This window comes from Scyliorhinus torazame, chromosome 11 (assembly GCF_047496885.1).
Source record: "Scyliorhinus torazame isolate Kashiwa2021f chromosome 11, sScyTor2.1, whole genome shotgun sequence".
Lineage (NCBI taxonomy): Eukaryota > Metazoa > Chordata > Chondrichthyes > Carcharhiniformes > Scyliorhinidae > Scyliorhinus > Scyliorhinus torazame.
The window spans coordinates 246397138-246421259 of NC_092717.1; the positions used below are offsets into that span (position 1 = coordinate 246397138).

At 52.7% G+C, this 24122-nt stretch overlaps 1 protein-coding gene across 3 annotated transcripts in view; it reads right to left on the bottom strand.

Moving 5' to 3' along the window:
- The window catches only part of lama3 (laminin, alpha 3), an 858151-nt gene that overhangs the window by 189050 nt on the left and 644979 nt on the right, over positions 1-24122 (bottom strand). For all 3 annotated transcript variants that reach the window (XM_072468523.1, XM_072468524.1, XM_072468522.1), the window contains exons 37-40: positions 9825-9986; positions 8159-8260; positions 6335-6418; positions 5309-5539 (exon numbers count right to left, since the gene is read on the bottom strand). In XM_072468523.1, coding sequence (XP_072324624.1) covers positions 5309-5539; positions 6335-6418; positions 8159-8260; positions 9825-9986 — 579 coding nt within the window. The remainder of the gene's footprint in view (positions 1-5308; positions 5540-6334; positions 6419-8158; positions 8261-9824; positions 9987-24122) is intronic.

Consider the following 24122-nt stretch of genomic DNA (forward strand, 5'->3'; position numbering starts at 1 on the left):
AGATCAGCCATGATCTCATTGAATGGCGGAGCAGGCTCGAAGAAGGCCAGATGGCCTACTTTCAGGGGCTGGTTTAGCACACAGCTAAATCGCTGGCTTTGAAAGCAGACCAAGGCAGGCCAGCAGCACGGTTCAATTCCCGTACCAGCCTCCCCGAACAGGCGCTGGAATGTGGCGACTAGGGGCTTTTCACAGTAACTTCATTGAAGCCTACTTGTGACAATAAGCGATTTTCATTTTCATTTCATTTCCTGCTCCTAGTTCTTATGTTCTTACTCGCATTGCTCCCTCTTTTCACTTGACACTACAGTTTTTTTCTCTGTCAAGTATTTATCCAACTCTCTTTTGAAACCTAATATCAAACCTCTTATAAGGCAATGCATTCAAAATCCTAATGACTCATTACTTAAAAATGTTTATCCTCACATCACCTCTGGTTCTTTTGCCAGTTGTCCTAAATCATGCTTCCTCAGGAAACTAAGGAAATTTGGCATGTCCACATTGACTTACCAATTTTTACAGATGCACCATAGAAAGCATCCTATCTGGCTGCATCACAGCCTGGTATGGCAACTGCTCGGCCCAGGACCGCAAGAAACTACAGAGAGCCATGAACACAGCCCAGTCCATCACACAAACCTGCCTCCCATCCACTGACTCTGTCTACACCTCCCACTTCCTGGGGAAAGCGGGCAGCATAATTAAAGACCCCTCCCACCCGGCTTACTCTCTCTTCCAACTTCTCCCATCGGGCAGGAGATACAGAAGTCTGAGAACACAGCTTCTTCCCCACTGTTACATACATAGAAGATAGGAGCAGGAGACGACCTTTTGGCCCTTCGAGCCTGCTCTGCCATTTATCACGATCATGGCTAATCATCCAACTCAATAGCCTAATCCTGCTTTCTCCCAATAACCTTTGATCCCATTCTCCCCAAGTGCTATATCTAGCCGCTTCTTGAATATATTCAAAGCTTTAGCATCAATTACTTCCTGTGGTAATGAATTCCACAGGCTCACCACTCTTTGTGTGAAGAAATGTCTCCTTACATTTGTCCACAATGGTTTACCCTGAATCCTCAGGCTGTGACCCCTGGTTCTGGACACACCTATCATTGGTAACATCTTCCCTGCATCTACCCTGTCTAGTCCTGTTGGAATTTTATAAGTCTCTATGAGATCCCCCCTCATTCTTCTGAACTCCAGCAAGAACAGTCCCAACCTCGTCAATCTCTCCTCATATGACAGTCCCGCCATCCCTGGAATCAGTCTGGTAAACCTTTGCTGCACTCCCCCGAGAGCAAGAACATCCTTCCTCAGAGAAGGAGACCAAAACAGCTCACACTATTCCAGGTGTGGCCTCACCAAGGCCCTGTACAATTGCAGCAACACATCCCTGCTTCTATACTCGAAACCTCTCGCAATGAAGGCCAACATACCATTAGCCTTCTTTACCGCCTGCTGCACCTGCATGTTTACCTTCAGCGACTGGTGCACAAGGACACCCAGGTCCTGCTGCACACTCCCCTCTCCCAATTTACAACCATTCAGATAATAGTCTGCCTTCTTGTTTTTGCTACCAAAGGCACGTTACAACAACACCATTCAAATACTTCTCCAAAGCAAATGCGTCTGCAGACCAATGGAGACTGGGAAGACGGCTCAGGGGTGAGTAATGCATATTTAGAGATGGAAATGCACTTTATTTGGCAGTTCTTTTCTTGAAAGAGATGTGGATGCTTTGAATATAGAAAGTTCCAATGAAAGAACATCCATCTGAAATGTTAACTTGGCTTTTCTCACCACAGATGTTGCCTGTCCAGCTGTGCATCTCCTGGAATCAGTTTTTATTTCAGATCCCTAGCATCTGCAGCATTTTACTTTTGTTCAGTAAATGACATGGGTGATGTAAACAATGCAAGTTACATGCACCAGCCAATTTTGGTGTGTGTATTAATACTCATTAATTACTTCTGGTTCCTCTATCCTGTATTTCCTTTGAAGGTGGGGAATGACTGTTCTGTTACAACAGCCTGTTAACGAGACCTCAGGATAATCATCAATGTGCTTTCGTTGGGCAGCACGGTGGTGCAGTGATTAGCACTGCTGCCTCACGCCGCTGAGGACCCGAGTTCGATCCCGGCTCTCGGTCACTGTCCGTGTGGAGTTTGCACATTCTCCCCGTGTCCGCGTGGGTCTAACCCCCCCAACCCAAAGATGTGCAGGGTAGGTGATTGGCCACGCTAAATTGCCCCTCAATTGGAAGAAAAATAATTGGGTACTTTAAATATAAAAAAAGCAATGCACTTCAGCTAAAAACCAAAAGTCTCATCTGAAGTTAAATTTTTTTTACAATAAATTAAATTTCCATTGCAAATATTTAAACAGCTGTCATATTTTAAGATTGCAGCTGTGAATATGGGAACTCCCATTGCAATCTTTACACAATTAAAATATTGTCAGAAGCCTAAAGCAGCATAACTTAAAGTTAAAAACCATTTAAGACGGAAATGAGCAATTCTTTTTCCCTCAAAATGCGGTTAATGTGTGGAATTCCCGTCCCAGAGAGCAGTGGAGGCTGGGTTACTGAATCTACTCAGGGCTGAGGGAGATAGATTTTTGATGTAGACAAGGGTTATAGGGGGGTCAGACAGGAGAATGGAGTTGGGACCACAACCAGATTGGCCATGGCCTTATTAAATGATGGACCATGTTCAAAGGGCTGAATGGCCTGCTCCCGCTCCTCAGTCCTACGTTTCCTCTGGTCACCACCTCTCCTTTCACTGTTGTGGCGATATTGTTTGAGAGATAAATATTGACCAGGAAAGCAGCAGGACCTTCCCTGCTCTTCTTCAGAAAAGTGGCCATGAAATATTTTATATTCACCCGAGAAAACAAACGGGGCCCTTTTTAATAGCACAAATGATGGATGGCCTCGCTCTGATAGTACATTGTTCCCTCAGCGCTGCAGTGAGGTGTCAGCCTAGACTCAATTAGAACTTGAATTCGCAAGCTTCTGATGTAGAAGCTAGAGGTACCCATTGTGCCACTGCTAATAGCTGAATCCTAAATAAGAATGCAAAGGGCATTTTCTCTTTTGGTTTCAGGTTCCAGCATCCACAGTAATTTGATTTTAGCCAGAGTTGGGACAGCACAGAGCTCTTGTAGGGCTGGAGGGGGTTATGGGGAGGTGCAAGATCATATGGGCATTTGAAAAGTAGACTGAAAACTTTAAAACTGAGGTAATCAGGAGGTAGTGTTGGTCATACATAGAATTTTACATAGAATTTACAGTGCAGAAGGATGCCATTCGGCCCATCGAGTCTGCACCGGCTCTAGGAAAGAGCACCCTACCCAAGGTCAACACTTCCACCCTATCCCCATAGTCCAGTTACCCCAGTAACTCCACCCAACACTAAGGGCAATTTTGGACACTAAGAGCAATTTATCACGGCCAATCCACCTCACCTGCACATCTTTGGACTGTGGGAGGAAACCGGAGCACCCGGAGGAAACCCACGCACACACGGGGAGAACGTGCAGACTCCACACAGACAGTGGCCCAAGCCGGAATCGAACCTGGGAGCTGTGAAGCAATTATGCTATCCACAATGCTACCGTGCAGCCCACCTATGGTCAGGGCATAGGTGTGGAGCTCAGTAGCAAATGGACTGAATCAGGAACTGAGTCACATGACATTACAGAATTGAAAGTAACCAAAAGTCAATGTCAATGAATCAGAGTATAAGTTATATATTAATGTAAAAGAATATAATTAACACAGTGGGCGAGATTCTCCGACCCCCCACCGGGTCGGAGAATCGCCGGGGGCTGGCGTGAATCCCGCCCCCGCCGGTTGCCGAATTCTCCGGCACCGGATATTCGGCGGGGGTGGGAATCGCGCCGCGCCGGTTGACGGGCCCCCCCCCCCCCCGCGATTCTCCGTCCCGGATGGGCCGAAGTCCCGCTGCTAGGATGCCTGTCCCGCCGGCGTGGATTAAACCACCTCTCTTACCGGCGGGACAAGGCGGCAGGGGTGGGCTCCGGGGTCCTGGGGGGGGGAACGGAGCGATCTGGTCCCGGGGGGTGCCCCCACGGTGGCCTGGCCCGCGATCGGGGCCTACCGATCCGCGGGCGGGCCTGTGCCGTGGGGGCACTCTTTTCCTTCCTCCTTCGCCACGGTCTCCACCATGGCGGAGGCGGAAGAGACCCCCTCCACTGTGCATGCGCGGGGATGCCGTGAGCGGCCGCTGACGCTCCCGCGCATGTGCCGCCCGGCAATGTCATTTCCGCGCCAGCTGGCGGGGCACCAAAGGCCTTTTCCGCCAGCTGGCGGGGTGGAAATTAGTCCGGCACGGGCCTAGCTCCTCAAGGTTGGGGCTCGGCCCCCCAAGATGCGGAGGATTCCGCACCTTTGGGGAGGCGCGATGCCCGACTGATTTGCGCCGATTTTGGCGCCGGTCGGCGGACATCGCGCCGATACCAGAGAATTCCGCCCAGTTTCCCTGAATGGATCTACAAAATTTACAGCACTGAATGAATATAAACAAATATGCATTTTTTAAATGTCGACATAAAAATATTAATTTACTGAAGAAACAGCAGCTTCAACCGTTACCTTGTTCAAACCCAAATGTCCTAACCAGTGGGCAAGTCAATACCCTAGATATTTTCCTTGTTATTATTTGGGGAGAATAGACACAAAGTAAAAAGCACCCCACAATAAAATCTGAAAACATTTCCTGCAAGAAGTTTAAAAGCCACAAGAGAGATAAATACATTTGAAAATTAAAACCAGCACAAACGGAAAACAAACGATGCTACAAAGGTCAGACATATCAATGTTGTATTTATTAAACCCATACAGTTGCTACATTTCTGAGCAGGATGGACCACCACCTATACAATCAGCTTATAAAAATATCAAATGAATAATCTATCAAAAGTAATTTGAGGCAATTTACATATTTTAAGAATTGCCAACAGCAGATACTTTCACATACGCACATCCTGTGATATAAAGTCATACAGAAAGGAGGAGCGATGCACATCCGTAGAAAGCTCTAAGACTAACTTATGAAAAACTTCTATCCCAGCAGAATGAACCCCTGTGACAGTTACTAGGTTAACAGGTCCCATTCAGAAAAATGCCTGTTCCAAATGATAAAAATCAAGAAAAGTAAGATTTTAAACACCAGTTTATGCCACAGACATAACAGCAAAATATCCAATTATAAAAACATTTGAATAAAAACTGACACATTGCATATCACAGAGAATGGGTATTTCAATGAATGACAGGTCCTACCTGACAGGAATCTCCCAAATAGTTTGGGGGACATGAGCACACCTCCACATTAGTAGCAGGACTTCCAGTTCCGGAAACTGAGGCTTCCTCAAGTTGAACTTGGCCAAGCGAAAGGCGTTGTGTTTGTGAATAGTAAAGGGCTCTAATTTGTAGTTCTTCCAATTTACTCAATAGTAACATGAAGTCTTCCCTAGTTACTGGATTGTTGATGATAGCATGCCGAAAGTTATCCTATTAATAGAGCAGATAATTAGTACTTCATTTTTAATAGACAAGAATTTGTTATGATGTTACCCGATATCATATTGGAGGAATCTGTATTTTAAACCAGGGGTTCCAGCACAAGTCCAGAACCGAGCAGGTAAACAAGGTGCACATGCTCGGTTCTGATATTCTTTTGATAGCTGCAGGGATTGGGCAATGTCCTGTCAGGAGATGCGGCTGAAACAACAACCTCAGGCCCTGTGTGTGTGTCGAGAAAGTCAGCCCATGTGGCTTTTAGCTGGGAGCTGAGGAGGCAGCAGAAGGTCGTGAGATTTGTGTATCCAGGGCTCAGATTAGCCTTAGGAGGGGGGCAGCGTGGGGCTCACATTAACCTTGAGAGGGGGGGGGGGCAGCGTGGGGCTCAGAAAAGTCCAAGGTGCAGTTGATAACTCCATGCTGTTGAAGAGTTGGTAGCTCAGTGAGGCTGCATTGCTGGTAGCATCTCAGTTAGAGCTCTGAAAAGCCCAGAGTGGGTGTGTGGGAGGGGGCTGGGTGCTGTATAGCAGTTATTGGCAACAGAGCGGCTGACGAATTGTGACTGTGTTTATGTTTAAGTACTGGAGTGCAGCCTGGCCAACTCAGGGAACACACAAGCTCCCTACTACCCTACTTCAGGTGAGCTGAAATAGGGTAGGAGGGAGCTTGTGTGGAACATGATCAATGGATTAGACCTATTGGGCGAAATGGCCAGTTTCTGAGCTGTGAAATTCTATCCAATTTTAGTTCAGTAGAATAATAGATTGTCAATAATGTTATGTTTACCTCTATAAGCTGGACTCGTCCATGATAAACTCGATCAGGAAGTGGATTCCGTGGATCAAAATATACAATGGTCATTTGTTCGCCCTTAAAATAAAAAAGTCTATTTCACCTGATGAAAAGTCTACATTTAGAATTTCTTGTACAGTCTGTATATTCATTATTGTACAATGTTTTAAATTAAAACTATTAACTATTCTACCTTCAAAGTGAAACTTTACTTGAGTGGCAGTTGAGGAATTTGACATTATATTGGAGAACGGGGTAGATCTCACTCTGTCCAGTAACAGATTCCCTGATCTGGTCAGACTCCATACTGGGGCCTTTCCAGAAATCACGCACTTGATCCTCACTGGCCATTCCAAGCTTCACAGATGCACCAGGTGAGATATGGCCAGGAAAGTTAACTTTGGGCAGGTAAGAGAATGTAATAGAATTCCTACAGAGCAGGAGGAGGACATTCGATCCATCTAGTTTGCATCGACCCTCTGGAAGAGCACCCTCCTTAGACCCACTCCCCCCGTAACCCCACTAACCTACTCATCTTTGGACACTAAGGGGCAATCTATCATGGCCAATCCACCTAACCTGCACATCTTTGGTTGGACTGGGGTTTGAAGTGGCGTTTCTTTACTGTGCTGCAACATGTGGATTTGTTTTGTTATTGGCACTCAACTGGCTGGGAACCATTCTGGACAAACTCAAGTGCTAAAATTCCTTACACCACAAATTCAGAATTTTGGTTCCACAAGGATGCGCAGGAATGGAAGGGAGGGGCCAAATGGCCTCCTTCTACACCATAACAGTTCTGTTACTCTGTGCACAGTGGAAACATGAAAGGTCAGCAGAATCATCCTGTGCCAGTTTGCCAAACCCACACAACTGGTAAACTAGTACAGACTCGGGAATGAGAGCAGAGAGAGAGGGCTAAAGGAGGCAATGATTTAGGGGAGGAAAACAGGGCAATATCGAATTCTTCTGAGACTGTGCTAAATTAGCGAATCTCAATCAGGGCAGTGGTTAGGGCACCAGGAGTGATTCTTAACTATTTTGTAAGTGGTTCAGTAATCTGGAGCTTGCGAGAAGGGTCAAGGAAATTTGGAATTCATTGTTGTGTGGCACAATGTACATTGCTTTTGAATTTAAAAGTTTTAAAGTAACTTTGCAAGGTCATTTTTGAGCAAACTAAGTTGGCTGGAACTGAGCGCATGCATACTACAATTCCCTTATTGACTTCATTTGCACGAGTGCACTTTGGATTACAGGAACAGGAAGGGGCCATTCATCCCCTCGAGCCTATTCCTCCATTCAGTAGATCATGGCTGCTCCGTCTTAACTCCCATCTACCTGCCCTGGTTACATTACTTTTAATATCCTTACCAAACAAAAATACAGCAAACGCAGTCTTCAAAATTTCACCGGATTCTGCCGGCCTGAACAGTTTTGAGGGAGTGTTCTCTTGCTGACAGCCGGTTCTTTTTTTAAGGTTCTACCCCCTTGTTCTGGACTTAACTCCACCAGAGAAAACAGTTTCTCTCTATCCATCCTATTAAATCCTGTTACTGTTTAATTACCTGAATTAAATCACCTTATTCCTCTACACTTGAGGAAGTACAGCTTGGTTCGATACAACCGATCTCCATAGTTTAACTCGCTTTCAGCCTGGTCTTTTAATTTTGGTGAATCTGAGCTGTATCCTTTCCAAGGTAATATACTCTTCCTGATGTGCCCACTAACCTGCACATATATGTGATCAGCTCATACATCAGTCTCACCTCCTCACTATCCATACCCTCTATTTTGTCATCTAGGAAGGGTGGTACTCACTCTCAATTCGACATCAGATCTTTTCTCAAGTAAAGTCATCCCTTCACTTGGTAAGCCAAAGGATTTTACTTGATATGTCAGGAAGCCACCATATGATGAGACCTGATGGAAAATAGATGTAAAGTTACGTTTAGAGTCTTGCTTAAGCATTTAGAATTGAGGGCTTTTACCCTTAAAGCTGAGTGGGTTAAAGGGTGATTTGGTAGAGGTCCTCAAGATTATGAAGAGTTCTGAGTAGTTCTGGTGACCTTGTTTGCAGCGGTCAACCTTATGCTAAGGGGAAAAAATTGAAGATACTCATAAATAACCCTCGTCTATTACCCTTCCCAAAGGCAATTCGGGATGGGCAACATATTCAGGCTGCATGTTGAGAAGCTGTGTAAGAATTAAACAAACACTTAAGGGGAGATTAGAAAATTGTAGATAGCAGATGTAACTGTGTCCATAAATTATTTTTATAGGAAATGAAATAGTTGCTTGGTAAAGCAGATGTTAAAGGTGTCCCTGCCCAGAAAAAGGCGTTTCCTCAAAATGGTCTGTGAACTAAGAATTTGTGGTATGTGTGTGTACATAGCCCCTGTTAATTTGTGAATGATCGAATCTAAAATTCATCAACAGCAAAGCGTTAGTCTTGAACAGTCTTAAAAGTTATTTTACAAGAACTGCTGAAAGGAAAGTGTTAACGCAAAACACAGATACAAAGATTAAAATGCAAATAAAGAAAGAAAGATACTTAAAGATGAAATTTCAAATCAGTCCCTTTAACATAAGAACGTAAGGACTAGGAGCAGGAGTCGGCCATCTGGCCCCTCGAGCCTGCTCCGCCGTTCAATGAGATCATGGCTGATGTTTTTGTGGACTCAGCTCCACTTACCCGCCCGCTCACCTCAATCCTTAATTCCTTTACTGTTCAAAAATCTATCTGTCTTTGCCTTAAAAACATTGAACGAGGTAGCCTCAACTGCTTCACTGGGCAGGGAATTCCACAGATTCACAACCCTCTGGGTGAAGAGGTTCCTCCTCTACTCAACCCTAAATCTGCTCCCCCTTATTTTGAGGCTCTGCCCCCTCGTTCTAGTTTCACCCACCAGTGGGAACAACCTCCCTGCTTCTATCCTATCCACTCCTTTCATAACTTTTGTGCCCATTGCTTGAATCCTTCTTTCTTAAGTGAAAGTGTTGAAACTTGAGATTTTGTTCAGCAGCTGCAATGGTTCTGTCGTTGAATATTCGGACGTCTGCCTCTTTAGGTGCAGTGAGCCATGTCAGCAGTTTTTTGCAGAGAGAGGTTTCTTATTCCTCATTAATTCTGGGGTTACAGCACTTGCAGATTGCCTGAACTCTTACAGCAGGACAGTGATTAATTTCCTAATATCTTCCGACTTTAGAGATAAGAGTCTGACAAGGTTTGAATGAACAGAGTAAAGGTGCCATGCTATCTGTCCATACTTACATTTAAGAAAAAAAAGGTTTTAAACCCAACGTAAAGGTTTGAAAATGTTCCGTTAAACGGTTTCCCTTACAATCTGTGATATCATTGTTACACGTTTATCACAAAGGATATGAGTAATGAATCGGAGAGCGAGATTCATCAGGCAGCAGAGACTGGACTAGCTGAATGGCCTGCTACATTTTATGAAATTCCACAACCTTAGGTTTCACTCACCTTGTCTCCCAGGTAGGATTCTGGAGCTAGCCAGTATAGATCACGAATAACATCAGGTAGTTCTTGTACATCAGCAACGACAGTATCACTCCGCTGGTTATAAACAACTGGGACACTTTGCTTATTCGCAGTGAATAAATTCCATTTCTTCATTTGCATATGCTAAAAGAAAGTACAAATCTACACTGCAACATCAATCTTAATCAATTAAACAGTGTTTAGTGTGAAATGGATGCACTCTTATATATTAGCTGATTATCCAATGAACGTGTTGCGAACTGTCCAAATACTGTTCACAATTTTATATTACCAAATGATGGAGACACCAGTGGTGGACAGAGGATTCATTAGAGGGTGATTCCAATCTGAGAGGAAAGGTTGAACAGGCTGGGGCTCCTTTCTCTGGAAAGGAGAAGATTAACTGGTTTTCGATTATTCCATTCGTTTGACAGATTAGATGGAGAGAAGTTTCCACTTTTCGGAGACCAAAACTAACGTCTAAGAATATAAAATAATTACGGGTAAATCCAAAAAAGACTTCAGGGCCTGAATTATCAGCGTGGCAAGTGCTTGGTGCCCATCATCCTGAGAGTCGGTGGGGAACACATCCCATTCAAATTCCTAGGGGTGCACATCTCCAAAAATCTGTCCTGGTCCACCCACGTCGACGCTACCACCAAGAAAGCACAACAGCGGCTATACTTCCTCAGGAAACTAAGGAAATACGGCATGTCCACATTAACCCTGACCAACTTTTACAGATGCACCATAGAAAGCATCCTACCGGGCTGCATCACAGCCTGGTATGGCAACTGCTCGGCCCAGGACCGCAAGAAACTTCAGAGAGTCGTGAACACCGCCCAGTCCATCACACGAACCCGCCTCCCATCCATTGACTCCATCTACACCTCCCGGAGGCTGCCTGGGGAAAGCGGGCAACATAATCAAAGATCCCTCCCACCCGGCTTACTCACTCTTCCAACTTCTTCCATCGGGCAGGAGATACAGAAGTCTGAGAACACGCACGAACAGACTCAAAAACAGCTTCTTCCCCACTGTCACCAGACTCCTAAACGACCCTCTTATGGACTGACCTGATTAACACTACACCCTGTATGCTTCATCCGATGCCAGTGCTTATGTAGTTACATTGTATATGTTGTGTTGCCCTATTATGTATTTTCTTTTATTCCCTTTTCTTCTCATGTACTTGATGATCTGTTGAGCTGCTCGCAGAAAAATACTTTTCACTGTACCTCGGTACATGTGACAATAAACAAATCCAATCCAATCCCCACAACATTGACAGGCCCACTGACATTGCTGGCAGCAGGCGGGACTTGGTCTTGGACAGATGTCCTGCCTTGGGGAAATTGACGGACCGCTCAATTCCAGGGGCAACATCCTGGAACTTCCTCCCTAACAGCACTGCAGGTGTACCTACACCACAGGTACTGCAGCGGTTCAAGAAGGCAGCTCACCACCACCTTCTAAAGGGTAACTAGAGGTGGGCAATAAATGATGGCCTAACCTGTGATACCCACATCCCGTAAATGAATTTTTAAAAAGCCGCTGGTTTACTGCTGAAGCATTGTCCAGTAAATGTTACTGAATGTTTATAGATATTAAAATCTATACGGTGTTGTGTAGGTTAAGACTGGAACTGTTTAAAGTAGTCATACTCTGGAAAGCCAGTGCCTCAGTTAGGTGTACTTCTAGTTTAATGTTTTTTTCTTCTCTTTCTTAATAAACATTTACTTCATTAAAATCATCAGAGTTAGGGTTACCATTTTCTGGATATCAAACCTCACCTCATATGATACAAATATGATACAACACACTTGAGGATACTTGTTTCAAGTTTCCCTCTGGGGATTGAACAACTCAGCATTTACTATCAATAGTACCCTTAACATTACAAAGAATTATATAAAATGTACACGTAATATTATTCAGATCAAATGGATCTGGCCTGGAAACATATTGCTGTAGTTTCATTGTTTGTGTCAAAATGCTGTAAGCTGTGTGTGTGTGTGCACCAACACCACATGGACAGCAGTGGTTGAAGAAGGAAGTTCACCCAATCCTTTCAAGAGCAATTATTTTCTTTGTTGGAGAGGACTTAGGAAACTTCCCAAAGGTATGTGAAAATCAATAGGTGAAGGGGAAGGAGGAATGTGAAAGATCATCATTAGGGAAAAGGTGCCGGGAAAACTAGGAAGACCTAAAGGTTGACAAGTCCCCAGGGGCAGATGGCCTGCATCCTAGAGTCTTAAAAGAAGTGGCTGTAGAGATAGTGGAGTGGAGGAGCTCCTGGGGGGGGGGGGGGGGGGGGGGGGGGAACAAAGTTGAGTCCCGCTCCTCGCCAAGAACTTGTATCCAAGCGCGCAATTCGTGTGTTTCGGCCCCCCGCAATAAGAGTGGGGACGAAAAAGAACCCGGACTCCAAAGCAAAATAAAGTGGGAGACCTGGGCGCTCGGGAACAGTGCGATCCGGCCCCTCCTCCCCACGCACGGCAGGAGAATGCGGGGTAAGACGGGCGGCGGCCCAGACCAAAAGGGGGACCGAGCCAACAGCAAAGATCAACGCCCCCCCCCCAACGCCACCGACAGAAGAATGCAGGGTAAGACGGGCGGCGGCCCAGACCAAAAGGGGGACCGAGCCAGCAGCAAAGAGCGACCCCCCCCCTCCGATAACGGGCCAGACACCATTGGAGGTCCCTCCCCCCGGTGAAGGAGCCCCCTTCCCCCCCCCCCCCACAGGCCACCCCCCGACCGCTCCCGCAGAGTTCCCACCGGCAGTGACCAGGGGTGAACGGCGCCGGCGGGACTCTGTCATATTGGAGCGGCCGCTCGGCCCATTCGGGCCGGAGAATCGTCGGCCCCGCCGATTCCAGCGGCCCGCGGCCGGCACCGCGCCAAACGCGCCGGCACAAATGGCGCTGATTCTCCGCACCTTAGAGAATCGCGCGCCGGTGTCGGGGCGGCGTGGCCCGGTCGCGGTGATTCTCCAGCCCAGCGCGGGGCTCAGTTTCATTCCGGTTTATGAGGACATTGGGGCAGACCTAGTCAGGAGACGGCTGAATTCAACAGAGCGAAAGCAGCTCTTCACAGGAACGACGTGCGTTTTGGTATGCTGTAGCCAGCGAACCTCTGGGTCACATACCAACAACGAGAATACTTCTTCACCGCCCCCGCCACGGCGAGCGCACACTGAACAAAAAGCAAACCACTACCCGAGGGACCGCTTCAGGTGGGAGGCCAGGCCCCAGCACGAGGGAAACGAGAGTAGCGGAGAAGGGAGAGCAAGCAAGAGGCGTGCAGGGTAGGATGGGGGAAGAGCGGACAGAAAACCGTAGAGGCCGGGCAAGGGAGAAGCGAGACAGTAACTCCCGAGAGGGGGGCCACCGTACAAGCAGGAAAGCTAGCGCCGGGGGCATGCAACAAAGCAGGGCCGCAGCGCGCCCCCAACAGGGGGGAAGGCGCCAGGCAGGGGGTGGGGGGGGGCCCTTAACAGAGGCGGGAGAGCAAACGGGGATAGGAACAGGGGAAAGAGGGACAAAAGAGGGGTATACGGGAGAGGAGGGAAAAAGCGGGGGAAAGGGGGGGGGGGGGGGCACGGGGAAGGAGGGACAAACAAGGCTAGAAAGGGTATAACGATCGGGCTACAAAGTGCCACAACCAAGGGCTCGGAACAAGGAATCGCTGCAAGCACCCACCCAGTATGGTCTCTGGGCGAAGGGAGACCCCAGAGTGCGGGGGACTACCCGCTTGGTGGATGCACAGTGGGCGGCCATGTCGGGTGCCCCCTGGACAAAGGGAAACCCTCCCGAAGCACAGGGACCCGGCCGCATGGAGAGAGCAGTGACAGCAGCCATCCTGGGCGGTCCCCTAACAAAGGGAAACCCCGGAGGGCAGGGGCGCGACCACCAGGTAAGTATGGTTAATCCCACAGGAGCGAGGGGACAGAAGCTCCCCACCAGGATAGTCACCTGGAACGTAAGGGGACTCAACGGCCCAGTGAAAAAATCCAGAGTCCTCACCCACCTGAGAAATATGAAGGCCGACATAGTCTTCCTCAAGAGACACACCTGATAGAGCAGGACCGACTGTGGGTAAGAAAGGGCTGAGTGGGACAAACCTACCATTCCTGTTATGGGACGAGGGCCAGGGGGGTGGCAATACTGATCAGCAAGAGGACGCTGTTTACGGCGGACTTCTACAAAATACTGGCCCCGCAGCTGCGGGAGATGTTCACAGACTCGCTAGCGAGGAGCACACTGCCACCCACACTAGCACAGGCCTCAATCACACTCATACCTAAGAAAGATAAAGACCCAATGGAATGTGAGTCATACAGACCCATCTCACTGCTGAACGCAGATGCCAAAATACTGGCCAAAATCCTAACCAAAAGGCTAGAAGACTGCGTACCAGAGGTGGTCGCAGAGGACCAGACTGGCTTTGTCAAAGGTAGACAGCTTACCTCGAACATTAGGCGCCTGCTGAACGTGATAATGACCCCTCCGGGGAGAGAATACCAGAGGTGATCGTCTCCCTAGACCCAGAAAAGGCCTTTGACAGGGTCGAATGGAAATACCTCATAGAGGTACTGGAGCGGTTTGGGCTTGGAACAGGGTTCACCACCTGGATAAAACTCCTATACAACGCTCCCATGGCGAGCGTACAGCCCAACAACACCAACTCCCGATACTTCCAGCTGCTCAGGGGCACCAGACAAGGATGCCCACTGTCCCCGCTGCTGTTCGCTCTAGCGATCGAACCACTAGCAATCACGCTCAGAGCAGCAAAAAGCTGGAGGGGGATCCGAAGGGGAGGCAGAGAGCACAGAGTCTCACTCTATGCAGATGACCTGCTCCTCTACATTTCAGACCCACAGAGCAGCATGGACGGAATCATCGCGCTCCTGAAAGAGTTTAGCGCCTTCTCGGGCTACAAACTCAACATGAGCAAAAGCGAGATCTTCCCGGTACACCCACAAGTAGGCGGGGCAGCCCTAACGGGACTGCCGTTTAAACAAGCCCAACAAAAATTCCACTGCCTGGAGATCCACATAGCCCACGACTGGAAAGGGATCCACAAATGGAACCTCACCAGTCTGACAGAGGAAGTAAAAAAGGACCTGCAAAGATGGAACACACTCCCACTCTCCCTCGCGGGGAGAATCCAGACGATCAAAATGAACGTACTGCCCACTCTTCCTACTCAGATCCATCCTGATCTACATCCCCAAGGCCTTTTTCAAAGCACTGGACAAACTAATCATGGCGTTCGTATGGGGGGAGGGGGGGGGGAAAGAATGCTAGGATCCCAAAGAAGGTCCTACAAAAAACAAAATCCAGTGGTGGGGGGGGGGGGCTAGCCCTCCCAAACCTACAATTCTACCACTGGGCGGCGACGGGAATGGCGGACAAAGCTCCCATCTGCAACAACAAGCGCTGACTGACGCCACCTTCAAAAAGTGGGGACAGGACGGAGGGACACTGACAGTCAGGGACCTATACACGGACGGCAGGATCGCAACACTGGGCGAACTGACAGAGAAGTTTCGGCTGGCCGGGGGGAATGAGCCAAGGTAACTGCAACTCAAAAACTTCCTACGAAAGGAGATAAGGACGTACCCACCACCGCCACGACAGATATTGCTGGAAGAGTTACTGGACGCAAGCATCCTAGATAAAGGGAACTGTAGCGACATATATGACCAACTGGGAGAGAGGGCCGATACCGTACTGCACGCAACAAGAACGAAATGGGAGAAGGACCTGGGGATTGAAATAGGGTGGGAACTCTGGAGCAAAACACTGCACAGGGTCAACACCACCTCCACAGCGCAAGGCTCAGCCTGACGCAACTAAAAGTGATAGGTTCTTCCCGGAGGTGGAGAATAGATGTGAACGGTGCCAAGGAGACCTGGCCAACCACGCCCACATGTTCTGGTCTTGCCCCAGGCTTGCGGGGTACTGGACAGCCTTCTTCGAGGCAATGTCCAAAGTGGTGGGGGTGAGGGTGGAGCCATGCCCGAAAGTGGCGGTCTTCGGGATTTCAGACCAGCCAGATCTATTCCTGGGGAGGAGGGCAGACACCCTTGCCTTTGCCTCCCTGATCGCCCGCAGTAGAATCCGGTTCGGCTGGCGGTCAGCAGCACCACCCAAAGCTGCAGACTGGCTGGCGGTCAGCACCACCCAAAGCTGCAGACTGGCTGGCGGTCAGCACCACCCAAAGCTGCAGACTGGCTGGCAGTCAGCACCACCCAAAGCTGCAGACTGGCTGGCGGTCAGCACCACCCAAAGCTGCAGACTGGCTGGCGGTCAGCAGCACCACCCAAAGCTGCAGACTGGCTGGCGGTCAGCAGCACCCCCCAAAGCTGCAGACTGGCTGGCGGTCAGCAGCAGCACCCAAAGCTGCAGACTGGCTGGCGGTCAGCAGCAGCACCCAAAGCTGCAGACTGGCTGGCGGTCAGCAGCACCACCCAAAGCTGCAGACTGGCTGGCGGTCAGCAGCACCACCCAAAGCTGCGGACTGGCTGGCGGTCAGCACTGCCCAAAGCTGCAGACTGGCTGCCGGTCAGCATTGCCCAAAGCTGCAGACTGGCTGGCGGTCAGCACTGCCCAAAGCTGCAGACTGGCTGGCGGTCAGCAGCACCACCCAAAGCTGCAGACTGGCTGGCGGTCAGCAGCACCACCCAAAGCTGCAGACTGGCTGGCGGTCAGCAGCAGCACCCAAAGCTGCAGACTGGCTGGCGGTCAGCAGCACCACCCAAAGCTGCAGACTGGCTGGCGGTCAGCACCACCCAAAGCTGCAGACTGGCTGGCGGTCAGCACCACCCAAAGCTGCAGACTGGCTGGCGGTCAGCACTGCCCAAAGCTGCAGACTGGCTGCCGGTCAGCATTGCCCAAAGCTGCAGACTGGCTGGCGGTCAGCACTGCCCAAAGCTGCAGACTGGCTGCCGGTCAGCATTGCCCAAAGCTGCAGACTGGCTGCCGGTCAGCACTGCCCAAAGCTGCAGACTGGCTGGCGGTCAGCACCACCCAAAGCTGCAGACTGGCTGGCGGTCAGCACTGCCCAAAGCTGCAGACTGGCTGCCGGTCAGCATTGCCCAAAGCTGCAGACTGGCTGGCGGTCAGCACTGCCCAAAGCTGCAGACTGGCTGCCGGTCAGCACTGCCCAAAGCTGCGGACTGGCTGGTGGTCAGCACCACCCAAAGCTGCGGACTGGCTGGCGGTCAGCACTGCCCAAAGCTGCAGACTGGCTGGCGGTCAGCAGCACCGCCCAAAGCTGCAGACTGGCTGGCGGTCAGCACCCCCCAAAGCTGCGGACTGGCTGGCGGTCAGCAGCACCCAAAGCTGCAGACTGGCTGGCGGTCAGCAGCACCGCCCAAAGCTGCAGACTGGCTGGCGGTCAGCACCCCCCAAAGCTGCGGACTGGCTGGCGGTCAGCAGCACCCAAAGCTGCGGACTGGCTGGCGGTCAGCACTGCCCAAAGCTGCAGACTGGCTGGCGGTCAGCACCCCCCAAAGCTGCGGACTGGCTGGCGGTCAGCAGCACCCAAAGCTGCAGACTGGCTGGCGGTCAGCACCACCCAAAGCTGCGGACTGGCTGGCGGTCAGCAGCACCCAAAGCTGCGGACTGGCTGGCGGTCAGCACTGCCCAAAGCTGCAGACTGGCTGGCGGTCAGCAGCACCACCCAAAGCTGCGGACTGGCTGGCGGTCAGCAGCAGCACCCAAAGCTGCAGACTGGCTGGCGGTCAGCACTGCCCAAAGCTGCAGACTGGCTGGCGGTCAGCACTGCCCAAAGCTGCGGACTGGCTGGCGGTCAGCACCCCCCCAAAGCTGCAGACTGGCTGGCGGTCAGCACCGCCCAAAGCTGCAGACTGGCTGGCGGTCAGCAGCACCACCCAAAGCTGCGGACTGGCTGGCGGTCAGCAGCAGCACCCAAAGCTGCAGACTGGCTGGCGGTCAGCACTGCCCAAAGCTGCAGACTGGCTGGCGGTCAGCACCACCCAAAGCTGCAGACTGGCTGGCGGTCAGCACTGCCCAAAGCTGCAGACTGGCTGGCGGTCAGCACCCCCCAAAGCTGCAGACTGGCTGGCGGTCAGCAGCACCACCCAAAGCTGCAGACTGGCTGGCGGTCAGCACCCCCCAAAGCTGCGGACTGGCTGGCGGTCAGCAGCACCCAAAGCTGCAGACTGTCTGGCGGTCAGCACTGCCCAAAGCTGCAGACTGGCTGGCGGTCAGCACTGCCCAAAGCTGCAGACTGGCTGGCGGTCAGCACTGCCCAAAGCTGCAGACTGGCTGGCGGTCAGCACTGCCCAAAGCTGCGGACTGGCTGGCGGTCAGCACCCCCCCAAAGCTGCAGACTGGCTGGCGGTCAGCACTGCCCAAAGCTGCGGACTGGCTGGCGGTCAGCAGCACCACCCAAAGCTGCAGACTGGCTGGCGGTCAGCACTGCCCAAAGCTGCAGACTGGCTGGCGGTCAGCAGCACCACCCAAAGCTGCAGACTGGCTGGCGGTCAGCAGCACCACCCAAAGCTGCAGACTGGCTGGCGGTCAGCAGCACCACCCAAAGCTGCGGACTGGCTGGCGGTCAGCACCACCCAAAGCTGCAGACTGGCTGGCGGTCAGCACCCCCCAAAGCTGCGGACTGGCTGGCGGTCAGCAGCACCACCCAAAGCTGCAGACTGGCTGGCGGTCAGCAGCACCACCCAAAGCTGCAGACTGGCTGGCGGTCAGCAGCACCACCCAAAGCTGCAGACTGGCTGGCGGTCAGCACCCCCCCCCCCCCCCCAAAGCTGCAGACTGGCTGGCGGTCAGCACCACCCAAAGCTGCGGACTGGCTGGCGGTCAGCAGCACCCAAAGCTGCAGACTGGCTGGCGGTCAGCACCCCCCAAAGCTGCGGACTGGCTGGTGGTCAGCAGCACCACCCAAAGCTGCAGACTGGCTGGCGGTCAGCACCGCCCAAAGCTGCGGACTGGCTGGTGGTCAGCAGCACCACCCAAAGCTGCAGACTGGCTGACGGTCAGCACCGCCCAAAGCTGCAGACTGGCTGGCGGTCAGCAGCACCCAAAGCTGCAGACTGGCTGGCGGTCAGCAGCACCCAAAGCTGCAGACTGGCTGGCGGTCAGCACTGCCCAAAGCTGCAGACTGGCTGGCGGTCAGCAGCACCACCCAAAGCTGCAGACTGGCTGGCGGTCAGCACCACCCAAAGCTGCAGACTGGCTGGCGGTCAGCACTGCCCAAAGCTGCAGACTGGCTGGCGGTCAGCACTGCCCAAAGCTGCAGACTGGCTGCCGGTCAGCACTGCCCAAAGCTGCAGACTGGCTGGCGGTCAGCAGCACCGCCCAAAGCTGCAGACTGGCTGGCGGTCAGCACCCCCCAAAGCTGCGGACTGGCTGGCGGTCAGCAGCACCCAAAGCTGCGGACTGGCTGGCGGTCAACACCACCCAAAGCTGCAGACTGGCTGACGGTCAGCACCACCCAAAGCTGCAGACTGGCTGGCGGTCAGCAGCACCACCCAAAGCTGCGGACTGGCTGGCGGTCAGCACCACCCAAAGCTGCAGACTGGCTGGCGGTCAGCAGCACCACCCAAAGCTGCAGACTGGCTGGCGGTCAGCACTGCCCAAAGCTGCAGACTGGCTGGCGGTCAGCAGCACCACCCAAAGCTGCAGACTGGCTGGCGGTCAGCAGCACCACCCAAAGCTGCAGACTGGCTGGCGGTCAGCAGCACCACCCAAAGCTGCAGACTGGCTGGCGGTCAGCAGCACCACCCAAAGCTGCAGACTGGCTGGCGGTCAGCACCCCCCAAAGCTGCAGACTGGCTGGCGGTCAGCAGCACCGCCCAAAGCTGCAGACTGGCTGGCGGTCAGCAGCACCCAAAGCTGCAGACTGGCTGGCGGTCAGCACCACCCAAAGCTGCGGACTGGCTGGCGGTCAGCAGCACCACCCAAAGCTGCGGACTGGCTGGCGGTCAGCACCACCCAAAGCTGCAGACTGGCTGGCGGTCAGCAGCACCCAAAGCTGCAGACTGGCTGGCGGTCAGCAGCACCCAAAGCTGCGGACTGGCTGGCGGTCAGCACTGCCCAAAGCTGCAGACTGGCTGCCGGTCAGCACTGCCCAAAGCTGCAGACTGGCTGGCGGTCAGCACTGCCCAAAGCTGCAGACTGGCTGCCGGTCAGCACCACCCAAAGCTGCGGACTGGCTGGCGGTCAGCACCACCCAAAGCTGCAGACTGGCTGGCGGTCAGCACTGCCCAAAGCTGCAGACTGGCTGGCGGTCAGCACCCCCCAAAGCTGCGGACTGGCTGGCGGTCAGCAGCACCCAAAGCTGCGGACTGGCTGGCGGTCAGCAGCACCACCCAAAGCTGCAGACTGGCTGGCGGTCAGCACCACCCAAAGCTGCAGACTGGCTGGCGGTCAGCAGCACCCAAAGCTGCAGACTGGCTGGCGGTCAGCAGCACCCAAAGCTGCGGACTGGCTGGCGGTCAGCACTGCCCAAAGCTGCAGACTGGCTGCCGGTCAGCACTGCCCAAAGCTGCAGACTGGCTGGCGGTCAGCACTGCCCAAAGCTGCAGACTGGCTGCCGGTCAGCACTGCCCAAAGCTGCAGACTGGCTGCCGGTCAGCACCACCCAAAGCTGCGGACTGGCTGGCGGTCAGCACCACCCAAAGCTGCAGACTGGCTGGCGGTCAGCACTGCCCAAAGCTGCAGACTGGCTGGCGGTCAGCACCCCCCAAAGCTGCGGACTGGCTGGCGGTCAGCAGCACCCAAAGCTGCGGACTGGCTGGCGGTCAGCAGCACCACCCAAAGCTGCAGACTGGCTGGCGGTCAGCAGCACCACCCAAAGCTGCAGACTGGCTGGCGGTCAGCAGCACCCAAAGCTGCAGACTGGCTGGCGGTCAGCAGCACCGCCCAAAGCTGCAGACTGGCTGGCGGTCAGCAGCACCGCCCAAAGCTGCAGACTGGCTGGCGGTCAGCAGCACCGCCCAAAGCTGCAGACTGGCTGTCCGAACTCTCGGAATCTCTCCAAATGGAGAAAATCAAATTTGCCATCCGAGGGTCAGACAACGGCTTCCACAGAACGTGGGAGCCATTCATCCAATTGTTCTGGGACCTGTTAGTGGCCAATAAACAAGCAGAAGAATAGCCAGGTAGCCAAGAAACAGGGGAAAGTCGCCAAACGTGAGAGGGAGAGATAGACCGGGAGGGGGGGGTGGCGGGCGGCAGCTAAACCTAAGAGGAAAGAAAGGCGAACCATAGGAGGGGGGGAGGGGCATAAGGCGGGGGGGGGGGGGGGGGGGGGGTGAAGGGAGGGGGGGAGGAAGAGTTTACTGGAAAGGCCAACATTTATTTTTTTAATAAACATTTTATTGAGGTATTTTTTGGTATTATAACAAACACAATAAACAATGTACATGAAACTATAAACATAGTGCAAAAGCTGTCTCCCTCCCTTACAGGTCCCACCTTTATTAACCCCCTCCCCTCTAAGCTAAACTAACCCCCCTTCTGCTGCCGATTAATTTTCCACGAAGAAGTCGACGAACGGTTTAAAGATGGGGAGACATTGAAACACGAACAGGGATCTCGGGAGAACCGTCACCTTCACTGTCTGCACCCTTCCAGCCAGTGACAACGGAAGCGTGTGTCCCATCTCCGAAAATCGTCCTTCGTTCGGTCGACTAGCCGGGCCAGATTTAATTTATGCAGCCGGTCCCATTCCCACGCCACTTGAATGCCTATATACCTAAAGCTTCCCCCTACTAATCTAAACGGCAGCTCCCCCAATTGCCTCTCCTGTCCCCTCGCCTGGACCACAAACATCTCACTTTTCCCCATATTTAGCTTATACCCCGAAAACCAGCCAAATTCTCCTAGAATTCTCATGATTTCTTCCATCCCCTTTATTGGGTCCAATACATTCAGAAGCAGGTCGTCTGCATAGAGCGAGACTCTGTGTTCCACCCTCCCCCGAACCAGCCCCTTGAGGCTCTCAGAGCAATTGCCAAAAGCTCTATGGCTAGCGCGAACAACAGTGGGGAGAGGGGGCATCCCTGTCTCGTCCCCCGGTGCAGTCTAAAATAGTCCAATGTTGTCCTATTCGTCCGTACACTTGCCACAAGAGCCTGATACAGCAACCTGACCCAGTCAATAAAGTCCCGCCCGAATCTGAACCGTCCCAGTATCTCCCACAGATAGTCCCATTCTACCTGATCAAAAGCCTTTTCTGCATCCAATATGATCACTACCTCCATCTCCCTACCTTCCGGGGGCATGATCACGTTTAATAGCCTTCTTACATTGACCACCAACTGCCTACTCTTAACAAACCCCGTCTGGTCCTCCCAAATAACGTCCGGAACACAATCCTCAATCTTGGCCAGCAGTTTGGCGTCCACATTCAACAGGGATTTTGGCCTGTAGGACCCACACAGCTCCGGGTTCTTGTCCCACTTCAGAATCAGCGAAATCGTGGCCTGTGACATTGTCGGGGGCAGCACCCCTCTTTCCCTTGCCTCATTGAACATCCTCATCAACACCGGCCCCAATATCCCAGAGAACTTTTTATAAAACTCCACGGGGGGGTACCCGCCCTGGTGTGTTTCCCACCTGCATGGCCTTCAGACCCTCCACTATCTCTTCCAACCCGATCGGGGCCCCCAGCCCTTCTACCAGCTCCCCGTCAACCTTTGGGAAATTCAGCCCCTCCAAGAAGTGCCTCATCCCCTCCGGCCCCGTAGGGGGTTCCGACCTACACAACCGACTGTAGAAATCCCTAAATGCCTTATTCACCCCTGCTGAATCTCCAACCAGGTTCCCATCTCCGTCATTTATTTCCCCTATCTGGCTGCCTCCCTCTTTCTGAGCTGCTGTGCAAGCATCCTGCTGGCCTTCTCTCCATACTCATAGATCGCCCCCATCGCCTTTCTCAGCTGCTCCACTGCCCTCCCTGTGGTTAACAACCAAACTCTGCCTGGAGTCTCCGCCGTTCCCTTAAAAGCCCTGTCTCTGGGGTCTCCGCATACCTCCTATCGATCTGTAGTATCTCCTCAACCAGTCGGTCCGTCTCTGCCCTGTCCACCTTCTCCCTATGGGCCCCTATCGAGATCAGCTCTCCTCTGACCACCGCCTTCAGTGATTCCCAGACCACCGCTGCTGAAATTTCCCCAGTGTCATTGACCTACAGGTAGTTCTGAATACAGGGCGACATTCTCCGACCCCCCGCCGGGTCGGAGAATTGCCGGGGGCTGGCGTGAATCCCGCCCCCGCCGGTTGCCGAAGTCTCCGGCACCGGATATTCGGCGGGGGCGGGAATCGCGCCGCGCCGGTTGGCGGGCCCCTCCGCTCGATTCTCCGGCCCGGATGGGCCGAAGTCCCGCCGCTAAAATGCCTGTCCCGCCGGCGTAAATTAAATCACCTACCTTACCGGCGGGACAAGGCGGCGCGGGCGGGCTCCGGGGTCCTGGGGGGATGCGGGGCGATCTGACCCCGGGGGGTGCCCCCACGGTGGCCTGGCCCGCGATCGGGGCCCACCGATCCGCGGGCGGGCCTGTGCCGTGGGGGCACTCTTTCCCTTCCGCCTCTGCCACGGTCTCCACCATGGCGGAGGCGGAAGAGACTCCCTCCACTGCGCATGCGCGGGAAACTGTCAGTGGCCGCTGACGCTCCCGCGCATGCGCCGCCCGGAAATGTAATTTCCGCGCCAGTTGGCGGGGCAACAAAGGCCGTTTCCGCCAGCTGGCGGGGCGGAAATTCCTCCGGCATCGGCCTAGCCCCTCAATGTTGGGGCTCGGCCCCCAAAGATGCGGAGCATTCCGCAGCTTTGGGGCGGTGCGATGCCCGTCTGATTGGCGCCGTTTTGGGCGCCAGTCGGCGGACATCGCGCCGTTTCCGGAGAATTTCGCCCATATTTCCTCAGCCGCTCGTGCACCCATTCGTCAGCCAAAAGTCCCACATCTAACCTCCAGTGCGGGCGCTGGTTACTGTCTTTACTAACCTGCAGGTCCACCCAGTGTGGAGCATGGTCTGAGATTGTGATCACCGAGTACCCCGTGTCCACCACCCCTGCCAGTAAGGCCCTGCTCAAAATAAAGAAATCAATCCGGGCGTACACTTTATGCACGTGTGAGTAGAAGGAGAACTCCTTCACACTCGGCTGCCAAAATCTCCATGGATCCACCCCCCCCATCTGCTTCATGACCCTCCTAGTTCCTTTGCCATTGCTGGCACCCTGCCCGTTCCCGAGCTTGACCGGTCCAAGCCAGGGTCAATAACTGTGTTG